Raw genomic sequence first — 25357 nt, forward strand, 5'->3', positions numbered from 1 at the left:
GTCCCCGCCAGCCGCGCTGCCCGGGTAGGGCAGCGTCTTGGGAGTCCCTACTCAGGCTCCACGCCACGGACCCACGTTTGGCCCAAAATAACAACAGCAGAATCCGGAGGTCACGCAACCAAGTGCCAAGAAGCACAACAAATTCCCACATCCTCAGAGGCCAGCCTGGCCCTGTGACGTCTGGACCTTGTCACGAGACACCTATGGCTTCCAGCCAAGCCCGAGCCCCACGGTGGCCGCTTTGGGCCCCGGGCAGCAAACTGTCAGACCGGAAATGGCCCTGCCCAACCAGAGCCCTCCCAGGGCCTGTGGGGCCCTCACCCACCTTGAGGGTCCGGGCCCAGCTCTGGTCAGCCAGGACGGTGAGTGGACCACACTATTATTTGGTGAATCCTCTGGGTCCGCACAAACCCGCACTGCGAGCAGCCTCTGTGCCTCGATGTGGCCGGTGTTCGTGGTGGGTCCAGCTGAGGGTCCCTTCCTGCCGGGGCCTCAGCTAGAGGAGGCGTCAGGCCCCGGGGAGTGTCCAGAACAAGCCAATCCACCAGCGGGCGGGGGGTGAAGGTTGCCTGGGTCCGGATTGGGGCTGGGTGGGGGGAAGAGGTGGCTGCAGCGGGCGCTCTCTGGCACCGTGAAAGTATCCCCTGAGTGAAAGCACTCTGGAGCCTACCCTGTGGAGCCCCTAGAAGTGATAGAAACGTGCACATTTAGTGGGTGACACGTGAATTATCTATCAATAGGATTTTTTTTTAAAGATTTGTTTATTTATGCATAAAGAACCGGGGTACAGGCCAGATGCGCGGGAGGGTGAGAGGATTCACCAGAGACAGAGTGGGGAGCAGAACAGGCAGACTGACGAAATACACTGCTGAGGGGAGCAGCGGGCGAGCCAGGAGAGGTCTGCCGCGCCATGTGGGGATCTCCCTGGCCGGCCGGGAGTTGAACCGGCTGCGGGCAGCTTCACAGCGCAGCGCTCAACCCGCTGCGCCACTGGGGAGGCCCCTCAACGCTAGTCTTGCACAGCTCTGGGAGCTCTGCGGCGGCGTCTGGATTTCCCAGGGAAACCGCCACGTCACCTGCAAACCGTGACTGTCATCGCCCCCGAGTTCTTTCTCTGCTCATCTTCTCTGGAGACAAACACCGAGTCTGATATCAAGGTGGGGTTGGTATTCACAGGGGCTCCTCGTTCTCGGTGTGAGGGGCCCTGGCGTCTCAGTACTCGGCCACCCAGGCCAGCTGCCCCCGCGCCTTCCTGCCCACCCCTTGTGGTCACTGTCGCCGGCTCGGTCCTGCAGGCCTCGCAGCTCGGGCCATGGGTGCTCAGGGCGCAGAGTTAGGGGTCCTCGTGACTGAGACCGGAGTGGGTGGCCCCTGCCCACTCTCACAAGTAGCCTCCCCGGAGGTTCCTCTTTGGATGCTCAGCCCAGCCCCTGGCTGGTGCGCCCCGTGGGGCCCGCGCATCCTCCTGGGATGCTGGTGCAGCCGTGCACCACGCCTGTCTCCTGCTCCTGGCCTGACTCACGGTGCTTTCTGTTCTAGATGAAGGGAGCAGCTGTCAGCCAACTCGGGGAGGACAAGGAGGACAAGCCACAGCAGGTGAGCTGGCCCCCCCGCCCCCCTCCCACGGCCCCACCCTGGGGCATGAGCAGGCCCTCCCACCAGAAGCCTGTGTCCTGCATATTCATGGCTGGCGCCACCGCCCCCCCCAAAGTCCTGGGGCCCGCCTGGGGGTCTGGGCAGGGTCACGCCAGGCCAGGCGCCTCAGGACCAGGGCCCTGTCCACAGGCTATGGTACTGCCCCAGCGTGGCCCAGCTGCGGAAGCACCCTTCATGCAGGGGTCCCTTTACGTAGAGGCGCTGAAGGGAACGGGCCGGGATGGTCGGTCTTGGCCCAGGTAGTTTCCTGGCCCCGCACTTCACAGAGAACTTTGTCCTGGGCTTTGGCCTGCCTGGGCCGCTGGAGCAGGCAGAACTCCCGTCCCTGAACTGCACTGAGGGTCTGATTCGGCTCGGCCTGCTTTGATTAGAGGGAAATGAAAGCTCCCAGTGAGTGGGGGAAGTTCGGGAAAAGGACCTCTGAGCCCAGGGAAGGGGAGCAGCCTGAGAGACATGGCAGAGCACCCCAGCCAGAATGTGGGTGACCTTTGACCGGCCTGGATAGAATAGCACGTTCATCTGATTGGTACGGCCTGTCCAGCGGGGCAGGGTGCGGGGGCAGGGAGGGACACAGAGAGGGACAGAGAGGTAGACGCAGTTTAGAGCTCAGGACCCTGACAAGCATCTTCCAAACCGCCCCCGGCCGTGGAAACAGACTAATTTCTTTTTGGTCTTTTGGTCAAAAGCGGGACAGGGCGAGCTGAGAAGCAGCGGTTCCGTGCGGATGCGTTTACTGGGCCCATCATAACAGTCCTCGCCTCCCAATCTCAAAGGCCTGGCCCCCAGGTCCCCCCAGGCCAGGCCGGTCAGTCCACGGCTGGGCCTCCCCCTGGCCGGGAGGCCGTGCAGCGTGGCTGGCCCACACCTGGAAGCCCAGCGGCTTGGCCTCTCCAGCACGGGGCCTGCCATTGGCATCTCTGCCCCCAGCTCTGGGAAGAGTGCCCGCGCTGTGCCGGGACCCGGGCCTGCCCCATCCCGTCACTGTCCTGTGGGGGGCTGCTGCCCGCCTTCAAGGGCAGGAGGACACTGGCCAGGCAGCAGGCCACGTACCGGTGCCCTCTCCTCAGCCGCCTGCCGTGCGGCTCAGCTGCCTACCAGGGCAATTAGCTTGGGAGCTTTAAAAACACAGAGGCCCGGGGCCCCACCCCAGAAACTCTTGTGTCACTGGGTTGGGAGGAGCCTGTGCTTGGGGAGCTTTAAAAGCGCCCAGTGGTTCCTGCGCACAGGTCATGGGGCGCCTCTTCCAGCAAGAAGAACCGAGACGGCCCTGGCCGCGGAAGGCGCCGGCTCAGGTGGGAACACGCCGGCTGGTTCTCTAGGGTCAGGTCAGTTCTTCCTGCCCCCTCGAGCTCTCATTTTCATAAACACACCCAGACTCAGCCCGGGCGCCCTTGATAAGGAAGAGCCTCCCACAGGCCTGGCAGGAGCCGGCAGATTTGCAGGGGCGAGGCGGGGCGCGCCGGCCTCTGACTGAGCTGCACTGGGGCTGGGGCGCCGGGCCTGACCCTCTCTGTCCTCGCCAGGAGGGACACATCTGGGGCTCCATGAGGAGGACGGCCTTCATCCTGGGCTCCGGCCTGCTCCTGCTGGTGGCCTTCTGGAACTCGGTCACATGGTGAGTCAAACTCTCGACCTGGGGTGTGGGGGGTGGTCTGGGGCCGCACGGACAGCCGAGCAGCTGTCCACCCGCCAGACTCACCGGACACCGGAATGGTTTCTCTTCCAAGGCATCTGCAGAGATTCTGGGGTGCTTCTGGCCAATTTTGGCAGACCCAGTGGGAGAGCCTGCTGACCACGTTCGAAGGCAGAGAGTGGATTCTCTACTTTATAGGTGAGGGACTGGCGCCAGCACATGGGTGGGGGCCGCCAGCAGGCGGGTGCTTCCCCGCTGTGTCCTCCGCTTTGGGAATTCCCAGCTCATCAGCCTCAGAAGTGAGGACTTCAAGGCCAGGACTCTGACCATGTCCGGGTGCGCTGAGCCCGTGGCCGGCCTGGGAGGGCAGTCTCCGGGTGTCTAGGAGAAGGCAGAGCAGCAGTGCCCGAGCCAGCGGTCAGGCCCCCAAGTGCAAGAGGCCAGGCCTGTCCCTCTCCAGCTCTCAGGGCTTGACATCCAGCGGGTCAGTCAATAAATATTTGCCGACAGCGAACGGCTAGACCTGGCCTGGTGGGAGGCACAACCCCGGCAACACCAGCCCCCCAGCACTGCCCACGCGGGGATGCCCCAACTCACACGCAGTCCTCGGGCCGTGGTCACAGAGGTTGCCCTGTGTTAAGCTAAGTGTGTGGGGGAGATAGAGATAGCCCAGGTCAAGTGTCTGCTCAACCCACCGATAAACGAGGTCGCACCGCCTGGAAGGGGAGGTGGGTCGGTTGTCCCGAAGCCAGAGCTCTGTGTCCCGGTGACTGGGCTCCAGCATGAGCCAGGCCGGTGGCAGACCCGCCTGGGGCCGTTCGGCCACGGGGAGGCACGATGCGGGCTGCAGGGGCGTGGACGGTGTGGGGGAGGGCGCTCGCATTCTGCCGGGGTGCCCCTGCCATCAGCAAATAGCGGGGAGATAAGATAGCTGCAGTTGTCAGTGGCAGAGCCGGAGAAAGTTCCAGGTCAGCTCTTGGGGTTTTCACAGTTCAAAGCAGCAGAAAGAAGGTGAAAATCGCCCCCTATCCCACAGCCCACGAGACCCTGGTGTAAGTTGGGGGGCCCTGGCTCTCTGGGGCACTCCTGACCCCAGCTCTGCTTCAGCAGCTCGTTTTCTCAGTACGAGATTGTGAGTGCCTGTCCGCGTCAGCCGGCAAAGGGTTCCTTGCGGTCTGCGGGTGCTCGGCCTAGTCCTGGGGTGGAAGCGTGTCATTGAGCCCCGCTGCCGACGCGCGGACATCGAAGCTGCCGGAACAGTCCATGAGCTTTTTAAAAGCCATGACCGGCATTTATGCCCACGAACCTATGCGTGTTCCTGCTACTCCTTCTTCCGGTCTCTCTGACTGTTCTTCACTTTGGATTGTGCCTGCCCCCTGGGGGCTTGCGCCCACCCTGTGTCCCCGCAGCGCCAGCCACATGCTTTGCAGGAACCAGCTGGCACAGGTGTGGTGGCTGACGGAGCAGGAAGGGCATGGAGGAGGGACACAGGGCACAGGGGACGCACGCGTCCTTGCCCCTTGGAATAGTGAATGCAGCGGAGGGGAGCAAAGGACACGGTGAGCCAGCTGGGTAACTTGTGAGGCCCGTGCCCAGCTGCCGGCGGCGGCCACACCCGGGGCACTGGCTCCGAGGGAGAGCAGGGCACTCTGAGGGCTGCATGGGCAGCGGGTGTGCCCCAAGCCCATCTGGATTTGACGCCCCGGCCAGCACTGTCACACCAGGCTGCAGCGTGGAGATGTGGGTGCCGGCCACGCCCCCACGGGAGGGCGCTGTGGGTGCTGACACGGGTGCCCCGCGGGAGCTGAATGTCCGGCCAGGCCTGCGGGCCTCCCTGCTCTTGGTGTCCTGAGGAAACAGAGTTCCAGCTTTCACAAAAGCCGGGGGAGGGTGAGTGTAAGGAGACAGACAGGTTTCTCAGCCGCGGGAGTCCTGCTAGCCGGCGGGGGGTGACACGGGTGGGGCCTTCGATTCCAGCCCCCGGAGGGGCCGTGGTCCAGCTGCTCAGTCCGCAGCGAGCGCAGGACCAGTCCCCACGGCGCCTTGTCCGGTGCTCGAGGAAAATAATGCCCCAAACACGACCCTCGCCTCTCCCGCCCTCAGGGCTCAGCGAGGATGGCGGCCACTGACAGCCTCCCAAGCCCGCCGGCGGCCGTGGCGCCTCTGACGTGCTGTGCGACTTGTTCTGTCCCTGAGGACCTGAGAGGTCCCCGTCCCACGCTAACAACTAAGACAGCGAAGACATTCCTGAGTGACCTGTCCAGGTTCCTGGGCACCCCAGGGCCCAGGGCACCCTGGCCCCAGCACCAGCCAGGCCGGGCAAGCAGACTGCGGCCTCCCGCACCCCCGCCGTGTTGCTCGTCCCATTAGCGGGCGTCCAGCGCAGTCCCAGGGGTGACACGGCCCTGATGCGCCTCTCTCCACGCAGGTGCCACCCAGGTGCCCGCCCTGCTCTTCTGGGCCTTCAACGGGCTGCTGCTGGTGGTGGACATGACTGGGAAGCCTCACTGCATCTCCCGCTACCGGATTCAGCAGGGCAAGAATGAGCCCGTGAGTGCCGCCCGCCAAGGCCCGCCCTGGCCCAGGAGCTTCGGCTGAGCAAGCTGGTCCCCGAGCGGGGCGCTAGAGAGCGGGAACGGGGTCCCCCACGCAGAGCGGATGTCCTGACTGCTGGACACTGTGGGCCACGTGCCGTGGACGCCCGCAGAGGCCGAGTCCCGGGATGCAGGGGCTCGTGGAGCAGATGACCGAAGCATGACACGGGGGCCGTTGGGGCAGGCGCTCCCCCACTTACCACACTCACCTTCATTTGTCCGTGATCCACCAGGGGGGCCGGCTGAGGCCCCCGCCGCCCCAGCAGGGAGAGCAGGCCAGCTCCCGCCCGGCTCGGCCGGGCGCCCTGTCTGCAGGGCCTGGCGTTACACACCAGGGAGAAGCTGCCTCTGAAGCCGGGCTCCTCCCAGCTCCACCCAGTCTCGTCCCGGTCCTTCCCAGACCAGACCATCATCTTTTAATTGTCCGCCCGGGTGTTGGGGTGAATCAGCTCAGCTCTCAGGGTGCTCTGCCCTAGCCTGGCACCCAGAAAGCAGGGGAAGGTTGAGAAATAGCACCCCAGACCCAGGAGACACAGCTGCGCCTGGCTCAGGGGCGCCCCAGGCCCAGCGTCTCCTCTGCAGGCCCCACAGCTGCACGGCACCCTCACCCTCAGGCCAGTCTGCCGCTCCTTGGGGGTTCAGACAGAAGCCGGGGCGGGGGGCCCTGAGCTCGCAGGGCTGGGAGCAGGTAGTTGCTCCCACAAGCTCCTGCTGCCAGGGCTGTGCTGCCAGCCCCAGGCTCCGCCCAGCGCCAGCCCCGCCGCAGTCAGGGCGCAGCAGAGCTGGGCCCAGGGGGTGTGAGTAGCCCGAGGCGGCCCTCTGCGCCCACGGGCCTGGGGCCCTCGGCCTCTGTGCAGTGCAGAGGCGACAGCGCCGGCTCCACTCTGGGCAGCCTGGGGACGAGCGCCTGGCAGGGGAGAGGGTGGGAGGCCACGGTGTGGTGCAGGCCGGGGAGACCCGAGAAGGCCGCCCAGAGGGAGGTTCCCTGAGGGCTCCCGGGGCCGGGGTGGGGGTGGGGGCTGTGGCCAGCGCCCCCCCGCGCTCCTGGAAGGTGGGGACCGCAGCTCACTGCCCCCTGCCCTGGCAGGTGGACCCCGTGAAGCTCCGCCAGTCCCTCCGCACGGTGCTCTTCAACCAGTTCGGCATCTCGCTGCCCATGATGGTGGCCCTGTACCCCGTCATCAAGCGGTGGCAGAACCCCTGCCGCCGCGAGCTGCCCACCTTCCACTGGTTCCTGCTGGAGCTGGCGCTCTTCACGCTGGTGGAGGAGGTGATGTTCTACTACTCACACCGGTGAGCGCCGGCGCGGGCGCGCCCTGGGCAGCGTGGGTGGCCGTCCTGCTGCCCGCCCCGCTGTCCTGCCCGAGGGGCGAGTCCCATGTCCCTCGCAGGGGCTTCCCGGGCCTCCTCCCTGTTGCGCAGCTGAAGGAGCCGAGGCAGAGGGAGGGGCTGGGGGGCGGGAGCGGGGCCAGTCACCTGGTGCTGGCCCCGGCCTTCCGCCCCGCGCCCCCTCGGCTTCTCAAGGTCTGGGGGGCGGGGGCGGAGCGCTGACCACTGCCTGTTCCCCAGCTTCCTCCACCACCCGGCGCTCTACAAGAAGATCCACAAGAAGCACCACGAGTGGACGGCCCCCATCGGCGTGGTGGCGCTCTACGCCCACCCCATCGAGCACGTGGTGAGTGGGGCCACCGGCTTCCCCGACCAGCCGGTCCTGCTCCCTGCGGGACAGCGGCCGCTCTGCTGACCTCACGCCTGCCGGGCTGCGCTGCCCTCGAGTCAGCTCGCCGGCCACATCCCCCAGCACCCCGACTCCACCCTGCAGCTGGTGGCCGTCCACTCAGGAAGAGACGGAGGGGCGCCCCCGCCCCCGCCCGGCCCCTGCCTGAGCTCCCTCCCCTTGCAGGCCTCCAACATGGTGCCGGTGCTGGCGGGGCCCCTGCTGATGGGCTCCCACCTGTCCTCCCTCACCGTGTGGCTCTCCCTGGCCCTCATCATCACCACCATCTCCCACTGCGGCTACCACCTGCCCTTCCTGCCCTCGCCCGAGTTCCACGACTACCACCACCTCAAGTAAGGCCCGGCCCGCAGGCCATGTGGGTGCGGGGTCCTCACCGGGGAGGTCCTGGCCTTGCTGGGCCCGGACCCCCGGGGGGCTGGCACCTGGGGGCTTCCGCCACACTCCGTGCTGGAGCCTGCGAGAGCTGGGGCGCGTGTCCCCTCAGGAGAGCGGCGCGCCCCGCTTCTCGGCGCAGACTCCCGGGCCTCACCCCGGCGCAGGCGTCACAGCAGTGGGGAGCAGGGCCTGGAGAGCTGTGTCTTAGTGTGTCCCGGGGGTCCTGGCATGGGGGCCCAGCCCCGAGCCAGCTGAGCTCTGGCATGGGTGGGGCCGCATGCCACGCGGGGCTCACGGGAGGACCAGGCGGAGCGTCTGGAGGGGCCCTGACCCGTGACGGGGCAACACCCACAGAGGGACCACGCCTCTCGCCCTCCAGGTTCAACCAGTGCTACGGGGTGCTGGGGGTGCTGGACCACCTCCACGGGACCGACACGGTCTTCAAGCAGACCAAGGCCTACGAGAGACACACTCTCCTGCTGGGCTTCACCCCACTTTCAGAGAGCATCCCTGACACCCCCAAAAAAATGCACTAAGAGGGCCTATGCCTGCCTGGCCGTCCTGCGCATGCCTGAGGTGTCCCCAAGGCCACCTCACCAGGTCCCACATTCCCTCACGTACTTGGGTCACTTCCTTAACATTCCGTCTCTTCTGTCACGTCACGTTTCTGCGAGCGCTTCACGACGCACTCAACACCCAGGGCACGGCTGCCACGGAGGATTCCTCCACCCCGCGATGGGCCGTGGGGCTGGCCAGGCACCCTGCGGCCCCGCTCTGGCCTGAGCGTAACTCCCAGCCTGGAGCGTGGGCCAGACCTGCTCCCAGCACACACCGGGGGAGGCCCGCCTGCATCCTCGGGCGGGGAGCAGGGGCGAGCAGGAAGGGGGATGCCGCCTCCCGCGCTCGGCCTTCCGTCTCAGCACTGGACTCGGGGACGGGGACGGGGCGGTCATGCAGGCCTCTGGCTGGGCGGGGCCCGTGCGCTCGTGCAGCAAACCTGGGGGCGAACGAGGGAGACTTGAGGCCGTGGCCTCCCCATTCCCAGTAACAGCCAAAGGAGCGAGGTGGGAATAAAGCTGTCTCCCCCGACTGCAGCCGCCTGTTCTCTCCCCGCCATGCCGGGTCGTGACAGCAGTGCCCCTTGTCAGCTGCCCCCACTCTCCCGGCCCGGGGGTGGGGTGGGCACTGGGATGGCGGCAGCCTCTGCACGAAGGCAGCGTGCGACCCTGGAACACACTCCCGCAGGGCTGCTCGGGCGCTGGTGGGCAGAGGCCGCGCCCCCCTCCTGTCCAAGGGACACACAAGGCTGTGGCCAGGGCCCGGCAGCCCACCCAGGTCCCTTCCCACTCAATCCTGCCCAGGCCCCCGCCTGGGGTCGCCAGCCACGGTGTCGGCCAGAGCCGCCGCGATGCAGCCCAGAACGGGAGTGGACGTGACTCGAGGCGGGTGGGGGAGCCCCGGACCTGCGTGGGCTCACCGGGAGGCCGGCGCTGCCGAAGCTGAGCCCCCAGCTCCGCCCGCCACGCCCAGCAGCGGTACCCCGGACGGAGGCCGGCACTTTGCCTTTTCAAGTTTTTATTTTTATACATTTTTTTGTATTAAAAAGAAAAGCATAATTACCACAAATTACAAAGGACTAAAAGCAGGACTAGAATAATGAATGAATCACTTCAGGCTGAAAAGCAGGTACTCTCAATAATATTAATGTTATAATACAAGCTCATTCAAGTATTTTACATTTCTTTTCTGTCCTTTTGAATGTGATATCCTAGCACATGGTAGAGAATGCACTATGAGCGTCAGGTGGAACCTTCTCCGCAAAGCCAGATGACGGGTCTTCCTCTCCCGTGAGAAATGGGCCGTGGGTTTTGGTCTCCTCTGCCTGCACCATCCCCGAGGCGGAGGGGGGTGGGCGGGTCCTGGGACCCCACGCAGCAGATAACCGGGGTCCCACTCGGAGGGCACCAGATGATCCAGACCGCTCTACCAGGCCTTTGGCAGACACCCCTCTCCCCAGCTGGCCCCTGCGCCCCGTCCCCCACGTCCAGGGCCTTCAGAGCAGCTTTCTTTTGCAAAATCAATCAGGAAAGGGAAAAAAGAGCTACAATGGAACAAAACAAAACGTAACAACTTGGACATGGGGGCTCAGCACCCCTGATCTGAACCCAGGGTCCAGGCGGGGTGGGCCGGCCCCGATGGCAGGAGCAGAGGGGCAGGCCGCTGCTTTGTGTTTCAGATCTCGCCCCGAGGGGGTGGGAGTGGCAGCGCCGGGCCGGCCCTCCTGGCATGCTCGTCACAGATACATCGGTCCTAAATTCAAGTGTCTTCAGAAAGTGAAGATGTAAACTACTCTTTGCAACATCAACTCCTAACATGTTACAAAAAAAGAAAGAAAAAAGCCCCCCCCACCCCCCACCTATGTTGAGATGAAGTCCTCGCCTCCCCACCCCAAAGGGCCTCCTCTTTCTAGGGTGTCTGTGGGAAGAATCTGGGGGAGGATGGAGCCCCCGGCCTGGAGCAAACTCTGGGTAACAGCCTGCCTTCCCCACACGTCCCGCCTGCCGTGCCGAGCCCAGCGGAGCCCCACGCTGAGGTTTCTGCGGTGCTGATACAGTACAGGGCTGAGCCACCCGACAGAGGAGGGGGTGGGGTGCGGGGAGGGGTCGGTCCAGGGCCTGGCGTGACGCAGGAGACAGCAGATGCTCAGAGGATCAGGCCCCTGGCAGGGCAGAGCGGACGCTCATCGTGGGTCCCGGACACTGGTGCGCGGAGAGCCGAGGGGCGTCCTGCACCCTGAGCACAGGAGGCAGCGGACAAGGCGAGGTGCCAGCCGGAGCCACAAGGAGCTGGGGAACGAGGGGTGCCCTGCCACGGGAGCCCGTCTCCCCGGGGTCTTTGGCCCAGCAGAGGAAGCAGGTGACACAGCCCAAAGCCCCCGGGGGGACACTCGCCATGTGCACCCGACACAGCCCAGTCTGCGCAGTCGGTCCTGTCACCGCCCTGGCCTGGGAGGCCAGCAGCCTCCAGCCACGTCGGCGTCGCTCACAGCCCAACTGAGCGTCGGGCCGGAGAGGAAGCAGGTACACTCTATGTCCACATATACCTTCCTGCTGCGGCTGCGGCGGGCAGGTCCCGGCGCCCACGCCCCTCAGCCCTTGCTCCCAGGCAGGGGTGGGTGAGCAGAGATGGTTTGCAGAGGGGGGCCCCCCCAGTAGCCCTCCGGGAGAATGGCGCCGGTTCCCAGGGGACAGCGCTCCTGGAGCAACATTTCCACGGCTCTGCGGCCAGGGGTTCACTCCGCCCGAGGAGGGCACGGTCCAGCTGGGACAGGCCACCCGGTCCAGGCCGACGCGTTCTGACAGTCCGAAGCAACGCGGCCTTGGGGCTCCCAGGGCAGGAGGAAGGGTCGCGGCAGGACCGGGCCGGCGCGAGGCGACGGAGCACAGAGAGGACACGAAGGCGCGAGCCAGGCTCGCCCGCCCTGGGGCCACAGCGGGGCGTCGAGGCGCGGGCCCGCCTCCAGCGGGGGGCGCTGTCCACGCGCTCGTGGAGGAGGAGCCCGGCCCGACGGGATCCGTGTCCAGAGCGGTGGGCGCTCTGTGAGGTGACTCCGGCGAGGAGGACAGGCATTTGGGCGTTTCAGATTCCCGCTCCACAATAAGGCAACTTTTAAAAAAATATTATTTTCAAGAACAAAACAAAAAAACCCCAAGGGCAGGGAACGACATCACTTCCTGTGAGTTGGGGGGGGGTGGTCTTCTGATTTTTTTTTTTTTGGTCTTTTTTTTGGTTGATTTTGTCCTTTTTTTGTTTGCTTGTTTTTCCATTTTTTTTCAAGGACGGAAAGGTCAGAGAAAAATAAAATAAATCATCTCTCAATAGTCTTCTGGGATGAGCAGCGTCTCTGGGCGTGGGCGCAGGGGCACGGGGAGGGGAGTGGGCCGAGGCGGAAGCGACCCCAGCCCCTTTCAGATCCTTTGGTTTCCTTCTCCCGGATGGCAGAAGGGCGCGGTGGGGACAGCAGGGGGCGGGTGGACGTGGTGATGGCGAGCCCCGACGGCCGGGGCCGGTGTTCCTGGGGCCTGGGGGCGCGGCCATGGGACCCCGGGGCCTTCTGTGGGCTGCATAGTTGGCTGGAGGGAGAGCAGGAGGCCACGGGTGGGGACCGGGGCGGCCTGCCGGCGGCGGGCAGGACTGCAGAGTGATTTTGGTAATCCAGACGTACTATCAATAATTTAAAACTTGATATATATATATGTATATATATATATAAAAAACCTCCCTTCTTCCCCTCCCCCTTAGAAGATGGCCGGGTGGGAGGAGTCAGGGAGAGGAGGGGCGGGCGCTCCTGCTCAGGGGCCTCTGGCAGCCCGGCCGGTGCACACACACTACTCAGCACAAAGGTCCTCCCTGACGACCCCAGGCCGGCCCTCGTCTGCCCCCTCTCCTGGGGCCGGGCACCCCCACGGACGCTTGCCCACCCCCTCCCTTCCCCCCACCCCAAGACCCGGGTTAAGGGGCTTTTCACTTTCCCGAAGTCTGTGTGTCTGAGTGCTGGCTTGTCCATTTGGCATCTTCCCGGACAGGCGGGCCGGCGGGTGGCGTGGGGGGCTGGCTGACCACGGTGGCGGGCCGGCTAGAAGACTGGGAGGGGCACCGCTTTCGGCCCTCTCCGCCACCACCTCCTGCTGCCACGGGGTGTCGCTTGTGGTTGCCTTCTTCACCCATGGGGGGCTGCAACAGAGGAGGACACAGGGTGTAAGGAGCACTCCCCACCCCACATCCTGCTTGTTCACGCGCCCCGCCCCCGCAGGCCCCACCTCGTGGGGATGCAGACCCCTCCCCCACTTGACAGGTGAGGACAACGGGGCACAGACTGTCTGCTCAGGCCTGTCAAGCCCTAACCCCTGCAAGCCCCTGCTCCCCATGGGACTGGGGGGGTGTGCGCTTCTCAGGGGATACCAGGTGGTGTGCGGCCTGCATTTGGCACAAAGGCCTTCCCTGGGATGGACTCAGCCCTGCAGGCCCTGAGCTGGACAGCGCTGAGTGACCCTGCGCTGCTGCAGCCTGGCTCCCAGCACCTCGAGGACAGCTGCCTTCTCCCCGGCAGTCAAGGCAGAGCCCCTTCCCCACAGGCCCCCATGCGAGCACAGAACCGCCCCCAGGGCAGCATCCAAAGGTGGTGGAGTCAACCCAGCTTCTGCTGGCAGGCTGGAGTGGCACAGGGCAGCCGTGGTGGGCAGTGATGCCGTGCAAACAGCCCTGTCCACCCCCTGCCTTCTGAGGGTACAATGAGGAGGCTGCTGTGAGACGCCAGCACCGGAGCCACCGGGGCGACTGGGCTGTGCAGGACCAGCACCGCCTCTGCTGCCATCGCCCCACGGCCCGGCATGCCTGGGGCAGTGAGCCAGAGTCGCTGCTGGGTGTTACTGTCAGGTGCCAAGACACCAGCTTACAGGCCTCTGGGTTGGAACTGGCCTCTCCCAGAAGAGGTGCCCATCCTAGTCAACACGCTGGCCAGGTCAGGACACGGCAGCGAAGGGTCACGACCAAGCGTGCCAGGGACTGGGCCCTGGCCCCGCACCCAGGCGTGCCCGTCTCTGGTCCAGCATTTGCTCCAGGACAACCCAGGGAAAAGGACAGAGACTTCCACTCACGTCCACTCGGAAGTCTTCGAGACGTCGGAATTTGCCGAGGTATTCTTGAAGTTTGGGGTCAATGTCCAAATTTTTGGCTTTGGAGTATTTCAAGAAGGCCCAGAACTTCTCTAGCCCGTAGAGCTGGCCTGTGGGGAGAAAAGGGTGGGCGGCAGGTGACACGCAGCCTCCCGTGGAACTGCCCCGGGGCCGAGGCCCAGCTCGCCACACCAGGCCCCCGAGCGCCAGCTCTGCTCACCAGCTTCATAGTCCTTCACCGTCTCCTCCTGAAAGTCCTCGAATATGTCCAGCCGGAACTTCTTCTCCAGGCCGTAGCTGTAGTATCGAAAAAGGCACTCCAGGCCGTACCTGGGGGGACGTGAGGCGGGTGAGCGGGGCCTGGCAAGCCGCACAGCAGCCACGACACTAGGGCTGAGGACACGTGTCCCCAGGGGCTCTGGCTGGGCCGCCTCGGCAGCCTGTGGGGGTGTCTCGTTTGCCAAGGGCCAGCCGGCTGGTCCCTGATCACAGGAGACTTCAGCCCCACAGAGCCCGAGATGTACCGTCTGTCCCTTGGCAGAAAAAGCCCACCAGCCCCTGGCAGCTCTCCCGAGGGCACCGAGACACCCGCCAGCAGGTCTGCTCGTGCCTTGGCCTTGGAGTCTCCCTTCCAGAAGCACAGGCCAAGGGCACCACCCTGACGCAGACCAGGGTTTTACAGAAGAGCCAAACGGCAGAGGAGCGTTAGTAAGAAAATGTGAAGGTCTGAGAAAAGCGGTCAAGCAAAGCCACGGCAGACGCGCATGGCGACAGCAGGCTGCGGGCACCGGCACAGGCCGTCCCAGCAGACACCAGCCTCTGCCCACACGGGCGCGCTCACCGGCAGCCCTTCAGATTGGGAGGTAATACAGAAGGGTAACTTTCTGTATTTTCTCCACTTACAACGAAAAGCAAAGTAACTTCTATAGGAAGACAAATATCTAAACGTGGAAGATGCTTCTTGGTCATAAAGGAGGCGCAACAGCCTCTCCAGGGTGCCTGGAGTTCTCGGCTCGTCCCGAGCCTGGACGCCCTCCCAGCTTCTTGCACGTCCCCGCCCCTCCCCACCGCGCACGGGCACGTCTGACCTGGGGGACTCTAAAATTTTCTCTAGCAAGTTCCTGAAAGCAACGCAGCGCCTCTCACGGAGGACGGCGGAGTACGTGACGGCGCCCCCACACGGGGGCGTCAGCCACCCATGGGTCGACAGCACTGAGCAGTGAAGCAAGGGGCGGCAGAGCAGACCGCAGCCCCCACGGGCAACCGGAACCACACAGCCGAGAACGCTCTGCCTCCCCGCTTCGCTAGGGCTGTGGTGGTTTAACCCCATCAGTCACACAGGAGGCGGGCGGCCGCGGCAAGGAAGCGGAACAGACGCAAGAACGCTACCGGTCGTGCGCGGTATTTTCAGAGCAAGTGGGTGGGGGCAACCGAGACCTCGCGTGGGGCTGCTCACGGCGAGCAGAGGCAGCCGCCTCTGGGTAGCCAGCGGGTGTGGAAGTGACACAGGTGCGCCGGCTCACGCGTGCAACGGGCTTCTAGAGAAGACCCACAGAGTCTAGCGGCCCCAGCACCATGGGAAGGACCCCATGGCGTGAGGGGACTTCTCGGCCGCACAGCCCTGGCCTCTCTGGGCTTGGAGACGCGTGAACACACCACTGCAAGCACAACACGGCTCTTCGGCAGACGGAAGCAGACGCGCGGGCGGAGGGCGCAGGCCGGCAGCGCCAGGGCCCTCACCGGTAGCCTTCTTTGGCGTCCTCCAGGGCCAGCTGCTTGAACTCCTCGTACATCTTCTTGTTGAAGTGATCTCGGAGGAAGAAGGACCAGAAGCGGAAGAGAGTGTTCATCTCCTGAGACTGGCCAATGCCCAAGCGTTTCCGCTCTGTGGGGAGGAGAGAGACACCCCTCAGGGCCCATTCTTTGGGGACAACGGGATCTGGGGCCCAACGGGATCCCGTGCCCGGCTCCGGCACCGAGGACCCTGCTCTCTCCCAGGGGCGTTTCCCGAGCGCATGCACCGAGGGCCTGTGCTGCCCAGGAGCCGGTGCGTCAGCCAAGGACGCGGGCCACCCCGTTACCCCGCACGGGGCACCCGAGGGCAGTCAGAGCAAGAAGCACAACCCGCGGGTGCAGCGCGTCAGTGTCCTCCCGCTCGCGACCCGCCGCCCCTCAGGAACCACACCAGGAACACCGCGGCCCCACACACCACCAGGCAGCGCAGCGGCGAGACACAGCGGACGCCACTGGAAGCGAAAAGCTTTGGTGTGTCCAAGGGCCTTGCGAGCAGGAGACAAGACAACCCCCAGCACAGGCACGTCTGTAAACAGTGCGTGTGCGCGGGAGGCGAGGGGCCCGTGTCGTGAGGACGCGGAGCGCGCGACAGCACAGGCGAGCCCGGGCAAACAAACAGGCGAAGGGCCGAAACCAGAGAAACAGGCTCTTCGAAGACGGCACGTGGCCGGCTCACAGTCACGGTCACGAGAGGCGGCTCAGACCAGCAGAAACCGGGAATGCAAATCGAGACCCCAAGGAGGTCGCCCACCGCACATCACGCGCGAGCGCTGGGGCACCCTACTCCCAGAGCCGGGCCGGCACTCCCGCCACCGGCCCCTCCACCCCGCAGAGAGGGGCACAGCTTGCCACGGTGGGAGGCTGCTCGGCACCAAGAGGGAGGAGGCCGAGAGCCAACAGTCACGCCCACGGTGAGCGAGGGAGGAGCGGCTGCCTGGGCCCAAGGTCCAGCTAAGGCCCAGGGGGAAGAGGCGGGGGTGGGGCTGGAAGGGGCGCAGGGCCTTTTTCAGTAATAAACACCTGCACGGGGGACTCTGGGGGCGGACACATGGCCCGCGGAGAACACACCGAGCACCTCTGTGCCCTCTCCGGGCCCACGCGGAGTCACTGGCTGCGATCATGCTGCCGCTACACCAGAGCGGCCATGACTCGCTGCTGGAAAAGCCCACAGCTAAAAGGTCCCGTATTTTGTGATAAAAAGGAAACCCGTGAGAGCCACCTGAGAAGGGTCCGTCCACGCCCACCTTCTGGAGGAGGGTCTGCAAAGGGCGGCGTGGAGCGCCTCAGCTCTGCAGGCCACACTCCTCTCCCCCAGCCCCCCATGGCTCCTTAAGAACACGAAGACTTCTGCGCTCCAGGGCTGCACAACACCAGGCTGCAGGCCGAGCAAGCCCCAGTCTGGGAGAACCCAGTAGTGACAGGAGCACCCAGTAGTGACAGAGACCACACAGGCCAATGGCTGAGCCAGCTGCCTTGCAAGAATAGGACAACACTTTTATCGACGGAGGAAAAGGAATGTTCAAGAAGCAGTCTCCGAGCCTCCTGCACCCCACAGGCCCTGGCCCGCCCGCCGCTCCTCACCGTTAAGGCAGCGCCGACGGTACTTATGGTAGACGTGCTGCGTGAAGCCATTTTCCTTGAGCAGCTCGTGGGAGGGGTGCTGGAACTTGGGCAGGGACTGGGGGGTACAGCCATAGCTGCCAACCGCTGGTGTCCCCTCCGAGGGGCTGGAGCTGCGAGACCAGGGGAGATGCCGTCACCGGGCTTCCCAGAGCAGTGTGTGTGGTGTGAGCAGCCCCGTGCCAGCCGGAACCCAGGCGCTTGTGGGCACCGACGTGTGAGCTTCCCGCTGCCCGCCACTCCTGTGCCAACCTTTGCAGCATCTCACCGAGGAGCCAAGGCTCAGAGGCTCTGGAGTTGCAGGAGACCCAGCCCCGGGCGTAGAACCCCTACAATCCCCTGAGTTAGCGAGTGAGCTTCCCTTGATGAGCTATTAGGGCTTAATCCACCTCTATTTTCCCTCAAAGCACGCCCCTTCTGCCTGTGACTTCTGCAGAGAGTGGAGGGCTTAAGTCAGAGGCTCCCTACCTTGCCTAATCAGAGGATCTGGGGCCATTTGACAGAGATAAATGAAAAGGAATTTGGGCCCCCCTGTCAGAAGCTGGGGCAATAGATGGGTTGGGGCCTGGAACCTCACTCTGGCCAGGCTGTCTGAGGCGGGCACAGCCAGCCACACCACCGAGAGAAGCCGCCCTCTCCCTGGGCCTGGGGTTTCTGGACCCCCCTCACTCCTGGCGTTCACACGTGCGTCCCTTTCCTTTAACGACCCAGGAGATCCCCCTCCTCAACCCTCCTGTGGGCCCGCACGCCCCAGCACCCGCTGTGGCCGGCACCTGATGGAGGCCGTCCGGGGCCTGTGCTCGCGGGAGTCCATCACCCAGCCCACATGGCTCTCCAGGGGGGGGTTGGAACTGTGTCTTGTCTTTCTTTTCCGAGGCATCTGCAAGGGTCAGTCCAGGATTTGTTCTTTATCGCACTTGTACAGGCCTGGCAGCCAAGCCCTACAGGACTAGTGCCCCCTCGTGTGCACGACCGGGTCTGCGAAGTCATTCCTGGCTGCTCACACGTGCGCGCAGCCGCGAACCAAGCCCCGGCAGGCCCACCTCACTGCACGCACGCCGGGTGCAGGACAGCCCGACCCACCCAGGACCCTACGCCCCTCAAGGCCTTGGCACAGCTGCACGCCGCCCGTCCACCTCCAGCCTAGCCTGCACGCACGCTTGGTGCCGCAGGAGCGACTCACCTTGGCGTCCAGTGTCCGTCCCTCCTTCACCACGGGGTAAAACCGTGAGGTCTGGCTTGAGTCTTTGAGCTGTGGTGTCCGGGGGGTGCGAGGGGTGCGGGCATTGCGGTAGTTTGGCGACTCTGGGACAGTGGTGGGGAGAGAGCGGGCGATGGTGGAGGGCTCTGGGGCACCAAACAATTTGTTGGCCAGGGCGTCTGTGGGAACTGCAGAGGCCAGGTGGTCAGCAACCGGGCAGCCCCCTGCAGGCCCCAGCACCCCCTGGCAGGTCCCACGTGTCAGCCCCTTCACCTTGCTGGAAGCGAGGTGGCCCAGGGGGCACCTCCTGGTTGGGGTCCACAGGGGGCTCAGGGGTTAGTGTGTCGAACTGCTCCCGGCTGATCATGTTGACTTTCTTGAAGTTCTCGACTTCTTGCTGCAGAGGACGGAGGGCGGGACGAGGAGTCGGCAGGACCGCCCCAGCCTGCTTGGGGATGGAGCTGTGCAGGCAGTGGGAGGGCGGGCCCGGCGCTCTGCCCTCAGCCACACCCAGTGACTGGGCAGAGCGCGCAGCCCAGGGGAGCGAGCTCGTGCCCGACCCGCTCTGCAGCACCCAAGAGCTCACTGCAGGCCTCCTGCACATCTCCACATGCGGCCTTGCCCTTATCGCCACCGTTGTCTGCGGCCTGGCTCCTCGAGGGCCGTCTAATCTTCACCCCGGCGCCACCAGCCCCCTGCACACGGCACAGCTCCCCGCGCACTCGCGCCCCCGGAGGCCCGCATCGTGTCAACACCACTCCTATCCGCACGCGAGGCTCCAGGCTCAGTCCCGGCGGCTCAGCAGCCCCCTCTGCCTGCCGTCACCGGCCCCGCTCGCCACCCTCTGCCGCGCCTCACCTTGATCTGGGAATACTCGGGCTCGAACTTCTCAGTCCACAGGTCCTGCTCGTAGTAGAAGAGCCCATCGTTAATGACCTTGGCCAGCTCGGCGCTCATCTTGGCTCGAGAGGTGTGGTTTCCTGTGCGGTCCCCTCCCGGGTGCCGGCGCATGTATGGTGGCGTCTGGGTGACGATGAGGATCTTGTTCACGTCCCGGTCATCGATCTCATAGTCAGAGTCCTCGTCGGACCAGGCGGTGAAGGTGTTCTTCCGTCCGTCCATCTGCTCCATCTCCTCGTCAAACAGGAAATCCAGCTCCTCCTGCTCCTCCTGCTCCCTGGATGGTGGCGGCTGAGAGGGCGGCTGCGGAGGCAGGGAGGTGGGGTGGAGCAGCCTGGGCTCCTCGGACTTCTAGAATGGAGACAGGCCAGGGCGGAGGGATGACCTGGGGTCCACGTAGCTGTCCCTGAGGCCCTGCGAGCGCCAGCGAGGCCCAGTGTCAGACCTGGAGTGGGAGTCATGACCCAGGGCACCTCGCCGGGGACTCCAGGCACCCCCACTCACAGCTCACACCAAGGCCTCCGCCTTCTGCCCTTCATATAGCACTGGCTGTGGGTGCCCGCTCGGCCCCTGGGCGGCCATCCTTTCTCGCCTACCCAACCATGCCCCAGCAGCTGGGGCTTCACGAGACAAGGACCACCGCTGCCCGCTTTCCAGCACGTCCTCAGGACCCGGCCTGGGGCCTGGTGATGGCAGCTGCTCTGCTGTCTGATGAAGAGCAAGCACCCGCTGACTAGGGTGTGAAGGGTCTAGCAGCAGACTAAGGAACAAGACAGGGTCCCTGACCTTAAGGAGCTCAGTTTAGTGGGGAAAAAGTCGACCCACTAACCAGTGGGGCAGAAGCATGGGGAATGGAGGGTTGCCTGGAGGTGGTGATGGTTAGAGGTGCGCAAATAGCAGCATGTACCCCAGCAAGCGAAAACGATGCTATCAGCAAAAAGAAAGCAAAAAGAAAAGGACATTAGTGTGGACAGGCTGAATTTATCTGTGATGGGAGGGGAAAAATCTCAACAATCCTCTGCTGGACAAAGAGCTGCCCACACACCTAAACCTACATTCATTACGAGCACGAGGGGCCAGTGGTGCAGGGTCGTGAAGCCTGGCCCTGCCTTTCCAGCCCCTGAAGTCTGGGGCCTACACGGCATGCGCTCCACTTAACACGTCTCCCCACAACTCCAGCCTGACCAGCTTTTTCAAGGACTGTGGCCAGAGGGAGGGAAATTTTGGAGCGGGGAGCCCCCGCAGGAAGGGTGGGGAAGAGAGCCTGCAATTCCACAAACCCCAGGGCCCGAGGTCATCTGAGCCTGCTCACAAGCTGCAGACCACAGGTCTCTCCCAGAGGGGCTGGAGAGGGGCCAGTAGACACCTGATCACGAGCTCGCTTTGCACGGTGTTCCAGGTCAGACCCAGGACTGCCTGCTATGTCACGGACAGTCTGACTCTTCCTCTGAAGAGGGAGAGGCCCATGCCTGGAGATGACCACACGCCTGCTCCCTCTTCTGAGAGCCTTGGGCTCGCCCAGGGCAATACGGGGAAATTCAAGGGAAAGGCACTTACAATGTAGCCCCAGGGGTTCAGACAGGGCAAAAAGAACAGCCCAGCACGGAGAAGGCTGGGACATCGCAGCCAGTCTGCAGCCCCTCCAAGAAGGCAGCTAGGAACCAGTGGCTGCTGGGCCCGAGGGTGGTTCCCAAGGACGGAACAGGCTCACTGGCTCTCCTGCACCTCCGGTGACCTCAGCAGCAGGATGACCCTGAGCCACACAGCCGGCATGCTACTGGGCCTGCCCCTAGTCCAGGCCCCGGGGCCCACCCACCTTGGGTCGTGCCGGGGAGGGCCGAGGCCTCTTCTTCACTTCGATCCAGTTCTCCGAGTCCAGGTCGGGCAGGCTGGCAGACAAGCCCTTGGGCAGCGTCTTCAGGTTACTGACCTCCTCTGTCTTGGTTGGCATGGGGGTGACTGCACGGGGCGAGCCCGGCGCGGACTCTGAAGGGTGGGAAGGCGAGATGTCACCCTCTAGGCGCTTCCCAGCCAGCGCCAGCAGGATCACGAATGCCAGAGACCCACCTGTTTCCTTCTGGTAGTGCTGGCGGGGCACAAACTCTGGGCAGTTGAGAAGCTGGGAGAAGTCGGTCTGGGAATAGTCCACTATTGGGGGGCCAGGAAGAGGCCATTTCTCAGGCTCCTCCCTCCGGCGGACCTTCTCATCAACCATCTCCACCACCTTGCTGTCCTTCAGGGCCTGAGTGGTGGGGGAGGCATGTGGGGTGGCGTGTGAGCCTGAACCCCCACCGTCAGCAGACCCAGTGCCGCCCGCCCGGACCCAAGAACAGCGCCCCCAGACGAGAGGGATGCCCCAGCCGCAGGGCCGCAGCTTGAGCGTTCACTGGCATTTGAGTGTGTAAGGGAAACCCAAGTATCACAGACCACCTCAGGACCCCAGGTAAACTGCAATGGGGACAGGTGGAAAGAAGACAAGTCTCTTATGGCTGACGGGGTGGGGACACCTGCTGGCAGGCTGATGGCCCTCGGCCGGCGTGCGGCCAGTCCACACTGGCAGAGACCGCCGCTAAGACACTTGCAGAAAGGCGAGAAGGAACGAAAAGTGGCCACTGCGTCTCCCCTGCAGTGTTCCACACAGTGGAGCAGAAGCCAAAGGCAGAAACCGTGATGGCAGCGCCTTCTAAGGGGCAGGCTGCCAAGCACAGTGGCACCGACTGACTCGTAATGGGGGGACTGATTCACAAATGGTGTCTTCGGGGGAAGAAAGGGAGACACTGAGAGGGGAGGGCATTTTAAGCCAGACCTCCATGAATGCCCCGTGACTTCGGAATCATAAATACTTTCCGCGTGCTCGTGGAAGCACTGTCAGAACCACGCCTGTCAGCCGTGGAGTCGGAAAATGTATAATTACGTTGACGTCAATACAGATCACAATTTTTGGCAGAAAAGGAGAGTTAGGTACAGAAGATCCTTAGTTATTAAGTGAAGACCCCATAGTCCTGAACTTGAACAGAAAATATCACTATAGGGTCATAATGTGTTTTATTAATGAGAAGGAACTTCTAGAAACAATGATCAGCCAGGTAGTAACAAGCACCCCCTGTAAAGTGGCTATGTGGAATCTGAATGCCATAAATACCATCTGTTTGAAACAGGGGTTAGAAGTCCTCGACAAAATGGCCAATTCCAGATGGGCATGGCTCAGTGTGTTAACTGCAATGGGTGTGAGTTGTGAAGTCTGTGAAGGCACCAAATGATACTTAAAAAAAACAAAACAAAACAAAAACCCAAAACTCATTGGTGACCTTTGAACGCTTTTAGGGGTCAACTCAGCTCTGAAAACTCGTGCACGAGGGCAGAGACTGCCCTTACCTGCCCGCCCGCCCCAAACCTCCTGGTAACGGGTAGCTGCCGAGGCAAAGCTGCCCCTCAGGAAGCATCCTGGCTGTCGCGAGGACCGAGGGCAGGACCCGGCGCACGCCACCACTCTCCAGTCCCTAATGAACACCAGGCAGCCTACAGCAGCCACTGCAGCCACTGGACACCGGGCCGTGGCAGAGACATGCGTCCGCCCACAGCCTACCCTACCCGTAAAGGTTCTTGACGAGGAAGGGAAACCTCTGAATCCAATCACTGCCTTATGAACGGTCAGGACTATGGAAGTGCAGGTGACGCAACACCACCGTGTCTTGTAGGAAATCCTACCGAACACACTACCTGGTGTTTTCAAGTAACGACTGCCAGGAGAGACAGCAGGGGGGAGACGCACTGAACGCTACGTGGTCTCGGGGCTCTGCGTCCTCAAATTCCTGAGGTGAATGCGCAACCGACTAAATATTTGATGACATTAAGAAACTGTTAAGTCCTGTCTGTCAGGGAGAGGAACGGAAACACTGCTGCACTGTCTGTCAGATGGCCTGAGGGCGCCTCCCAAATCTTTTGGGAGCGGAGACAGGCGGGAAGAGAGACAGAGGAAGGCCGGCCGAGTTGGTGGCAACCGCCAGGCCGGCGGTGGGTTCATCGGACCTTTCTATTCTTATAAAAGCCTGAAATATTTCAAAAGGCGAGAGAGAAGAGGAGGAGGAGGAGGAAGCTGGGGGGCAAGGGGGGGCGTCTTCCAGGGAGTTCTGCCCTGGCCTGAACGGCAGCTCCGTAAGCAAGGACCTGCCCTTCCCCGGCACCCAGCCCCGGGCGGGGAGACATACTGCAAAGATGAGCGAGATGTCAGTGGTCAGGGCCTGCACTCGGTGGAAGGACGCGATGAGCGTGATGGGGAGGAAGCCATCAGTGTCCATCTTCCGTCGCAGGAAGAAGTCTCGCTCCAGGTTGTCCACACTGAAGTAGTACTCACTGGCGGGGAGCAGAGACAGTTACACATGCGCTCCCCATTTGGCCACACAGTGTCCCAGGGAGCCCGACGTCCCAGTCCTGCTGGGCACACAGTCTTCAAGGCGAAAGAAAGAACTGCTCTGCTCACGACCCGCCTTGGGGCCAACCCTCCTGAGCCGCCACCTCCTCTTGCTCCATAAACACCCAGACCCAGAGGGCCAGTCCCTTCTCCCTGCGCACCCCGGGCTGACAGAAGGCACATCTGAGAGGTCTCCCGCCTCCCCCGCCCCGCCGAGGGCTGTGTCTCAAGCGGCCAGGAGCCAAGTTCCAGGAGAGCATGGTCCCAGGCCGTGAGCCGCCACCACCCGACGGGCAGACTCAGGGCACCGCTGGCCCCGGCGGGAGGGGCTGGGCGGACGCCTGCGGGCGACAGGCGAGCGCAGACACCGCCCGCCTCTGTCAGTGGTGCTGTCTGACCTCCGGGCAACTGCGGTGCCGCCTCGGCAGGCGCGTGATGGAAAGTGTGCCGAAAGGAAGAGCCGAGCCCCTCCGCACGCAGCCGGGGGCGCCCCACTCACATCTGGCGCTTGATGTAGTCCTTGAGCAGCTCCTGGTCCACGCTGTAGAGCTCCGTGCTGCTGACGTTGTCGAAGTAGTAGGTGATGTTGTTCATGTATTTGGGGGTGCGAGGACCCTCTGCACCGTCGAACTTGCGGTAGCCGAACTGGTAGTCAAAGTGCGCTGGGGGGGGGGGGGGGGAACAGGGCCGTGAGGGCGAGGAGAGCCCCGCCCGCCGCCCCTGCCGCGCACCCTCGGACATCCCGGAGCCCAAAGGGGCCTCACGTACTTCGAGCGCCACCCCGGCCGCGTCCCCGGCCGCGACCGCGCCCCCGTCCACGGCCACGGAAGGAAGCCCGCGCCCCACCAGCCCCATCACTCTTCACACTCGACGTCTCATCCTGGTCGGGCCAGGCGGGCTCCGCTTTGGTCTCTGGTTGCCAGGCTGGGGTGGGGGGGGCCACGGGCACGGGCACATAGGCGGCAGGCTCAGCCCCTGCAGGGAGAGGGCAGCGGGTCAGGCCCGAGGGGGCCCCCACACCCAGTCCCTCCAGCGGACCCCGCAGACCTTTCATCTCCCCGCGGCTGGCGGGGGCGTGGCGAGGCTCCGGCGGGCGAGCAGGGCGCGAGGCCAGCTTCTCTCTGGGCACTTCGGGCTTCATGTCAATTTGCAGCGGAACCCACTTGTGTTTGTTCCCTGAAGGACAGCAGGGGCTCGTGAGGGCCGCAAGGGGAGCTCTCCCAGCCGCCCCTGCCCTGGCTGCGGCTCTCAATGTGGCGACATGGGGCCCCTCCATCGTGTCTCAAACAAGCAGGCCGTGGGTGCGCCGTGCAGGCCCTCGCCTGGTCAGAGCAGCACCCTTGGGCCAGATGCGGCGACCACGGGAAGCCTGCACGCCCCGCTGCCTGCAGACGTGTGCCAAGCCAAGCGGCCAGCTCCAGGAGGCGTCTCCAAAAGGCAGGGGCCGCCCTCCCCTCTCCCTGCAGGGCAGGGCCTCCCGCCACAGGGAGACAGAGGTGCTAGGAGCTGGCACTGCCGGCCCGGCCAGCACACGCCGCAGCAGCGGGACTTCGGCCGCGAGGCGGCTAGACTCGGGCCTACAAGTGGCCGGGCCCGCACCCCCGCCGCCCGTCTCTGAACACGTGTGCACACCCCACCCCGGGGCTGGGGCCTGGAGGCTCCCCAAATGCTTCTCCATGACAGCAGGAAATGAAAGCGCGTGGCCCGGGTCGCTGGGCCTCCCTGGGGCCTCCGGTGACTCAGCCGGGGGTCTGACGGCC

General features: G+C 64.1%; 2 protein-coding genes across 2 annotated transcripts in view; one reads left to right on the forward strand and one right to left on the reverse strand.

The window, feature by feature from the left end:
* Positions 1-3200: 3200 nt before the first annotated feature.
* On the forward strand, positions 3201-8542 carry FAXDC2 (fatty acid hydroxylase domain containing 2; the record flags this gene model as incomplete). Its single annotated transcript, XM_084242687.1, has 7 exons — positions 3201-3271; positions 3384-3487; positions 5718-5839; positions 6971-7176; positions 7453-7558; positions 7787-7953; positions 8376-8542. 7 exons carry the CDS (start codon positions 3201-3203, stop codon positions 8530-8532), a joined length of 933 nt encoding a protein of 310 aa, XP_084098813.1. The 3' UTR covers positions 8533-8542.
* A 3978-nt stretch (positions 8543-12520) lies between these two features.
* The window catches only part of LARP1 (La ribonucleoprotein 1, translational regulator), a gene marked incomplete at both ends in the record, with an annotated part of 34692 nt that continues 21855 nt past the window's right edge, over positions 12521-25357 (reverse strand). The window contains 14 exons of the mRNA XM_084243694.1: positions 12521-12730; positions 13654-13781; positions 13892-14001; positions 15412-15556; positions 17047-17198; positions 17859-17965; positions 18269-18474; positions 18560-18683; positions 19145-19537; positions 21003-21172; positions 21254-21428; positions 23395-23539; positions 24097-24259; positions 24645-24773. Of these exons, the coding sequence (XP_084099820.1) occupies positions 12521-12730; positions 13654-13781; positions 13892-14001; positions 15412-15556; positions 17047-17198; positions 17859-17965; positions 18269-18474; positions 18560-18683; positions 19145-19537; positions 21003-21172; positions 21254-21428; positions 23395-23539; positions 24097-24259; positions 24645-24773 (2357 nt within the window). The remainder of the gene's footprint in view (positions 12731-13653; positions 13782-13891; positions 14002-15411; positions 15557-17046; positions 17199-17858; positions 17966-18268; positions 18475-18559; positions 18684-19144; positions 19538-21002; positions 21173-21253; positions 21429-23394; positions 23540-24096; positions 24260-24644; positions 24774-25357) is intronic.

This window comes from Talpa europaea (genome assembly GCF_964194135.1).
Source record: "Talpa europaea genome assembly, chromosome: 9".
NCBI classification, from domain to species: domain Eukaryota; kingdom Metazoa; phylum Chordata; class Mammalia; order Eulipotyphla; family Talpidae; genus Talpa; species Talpa europaea.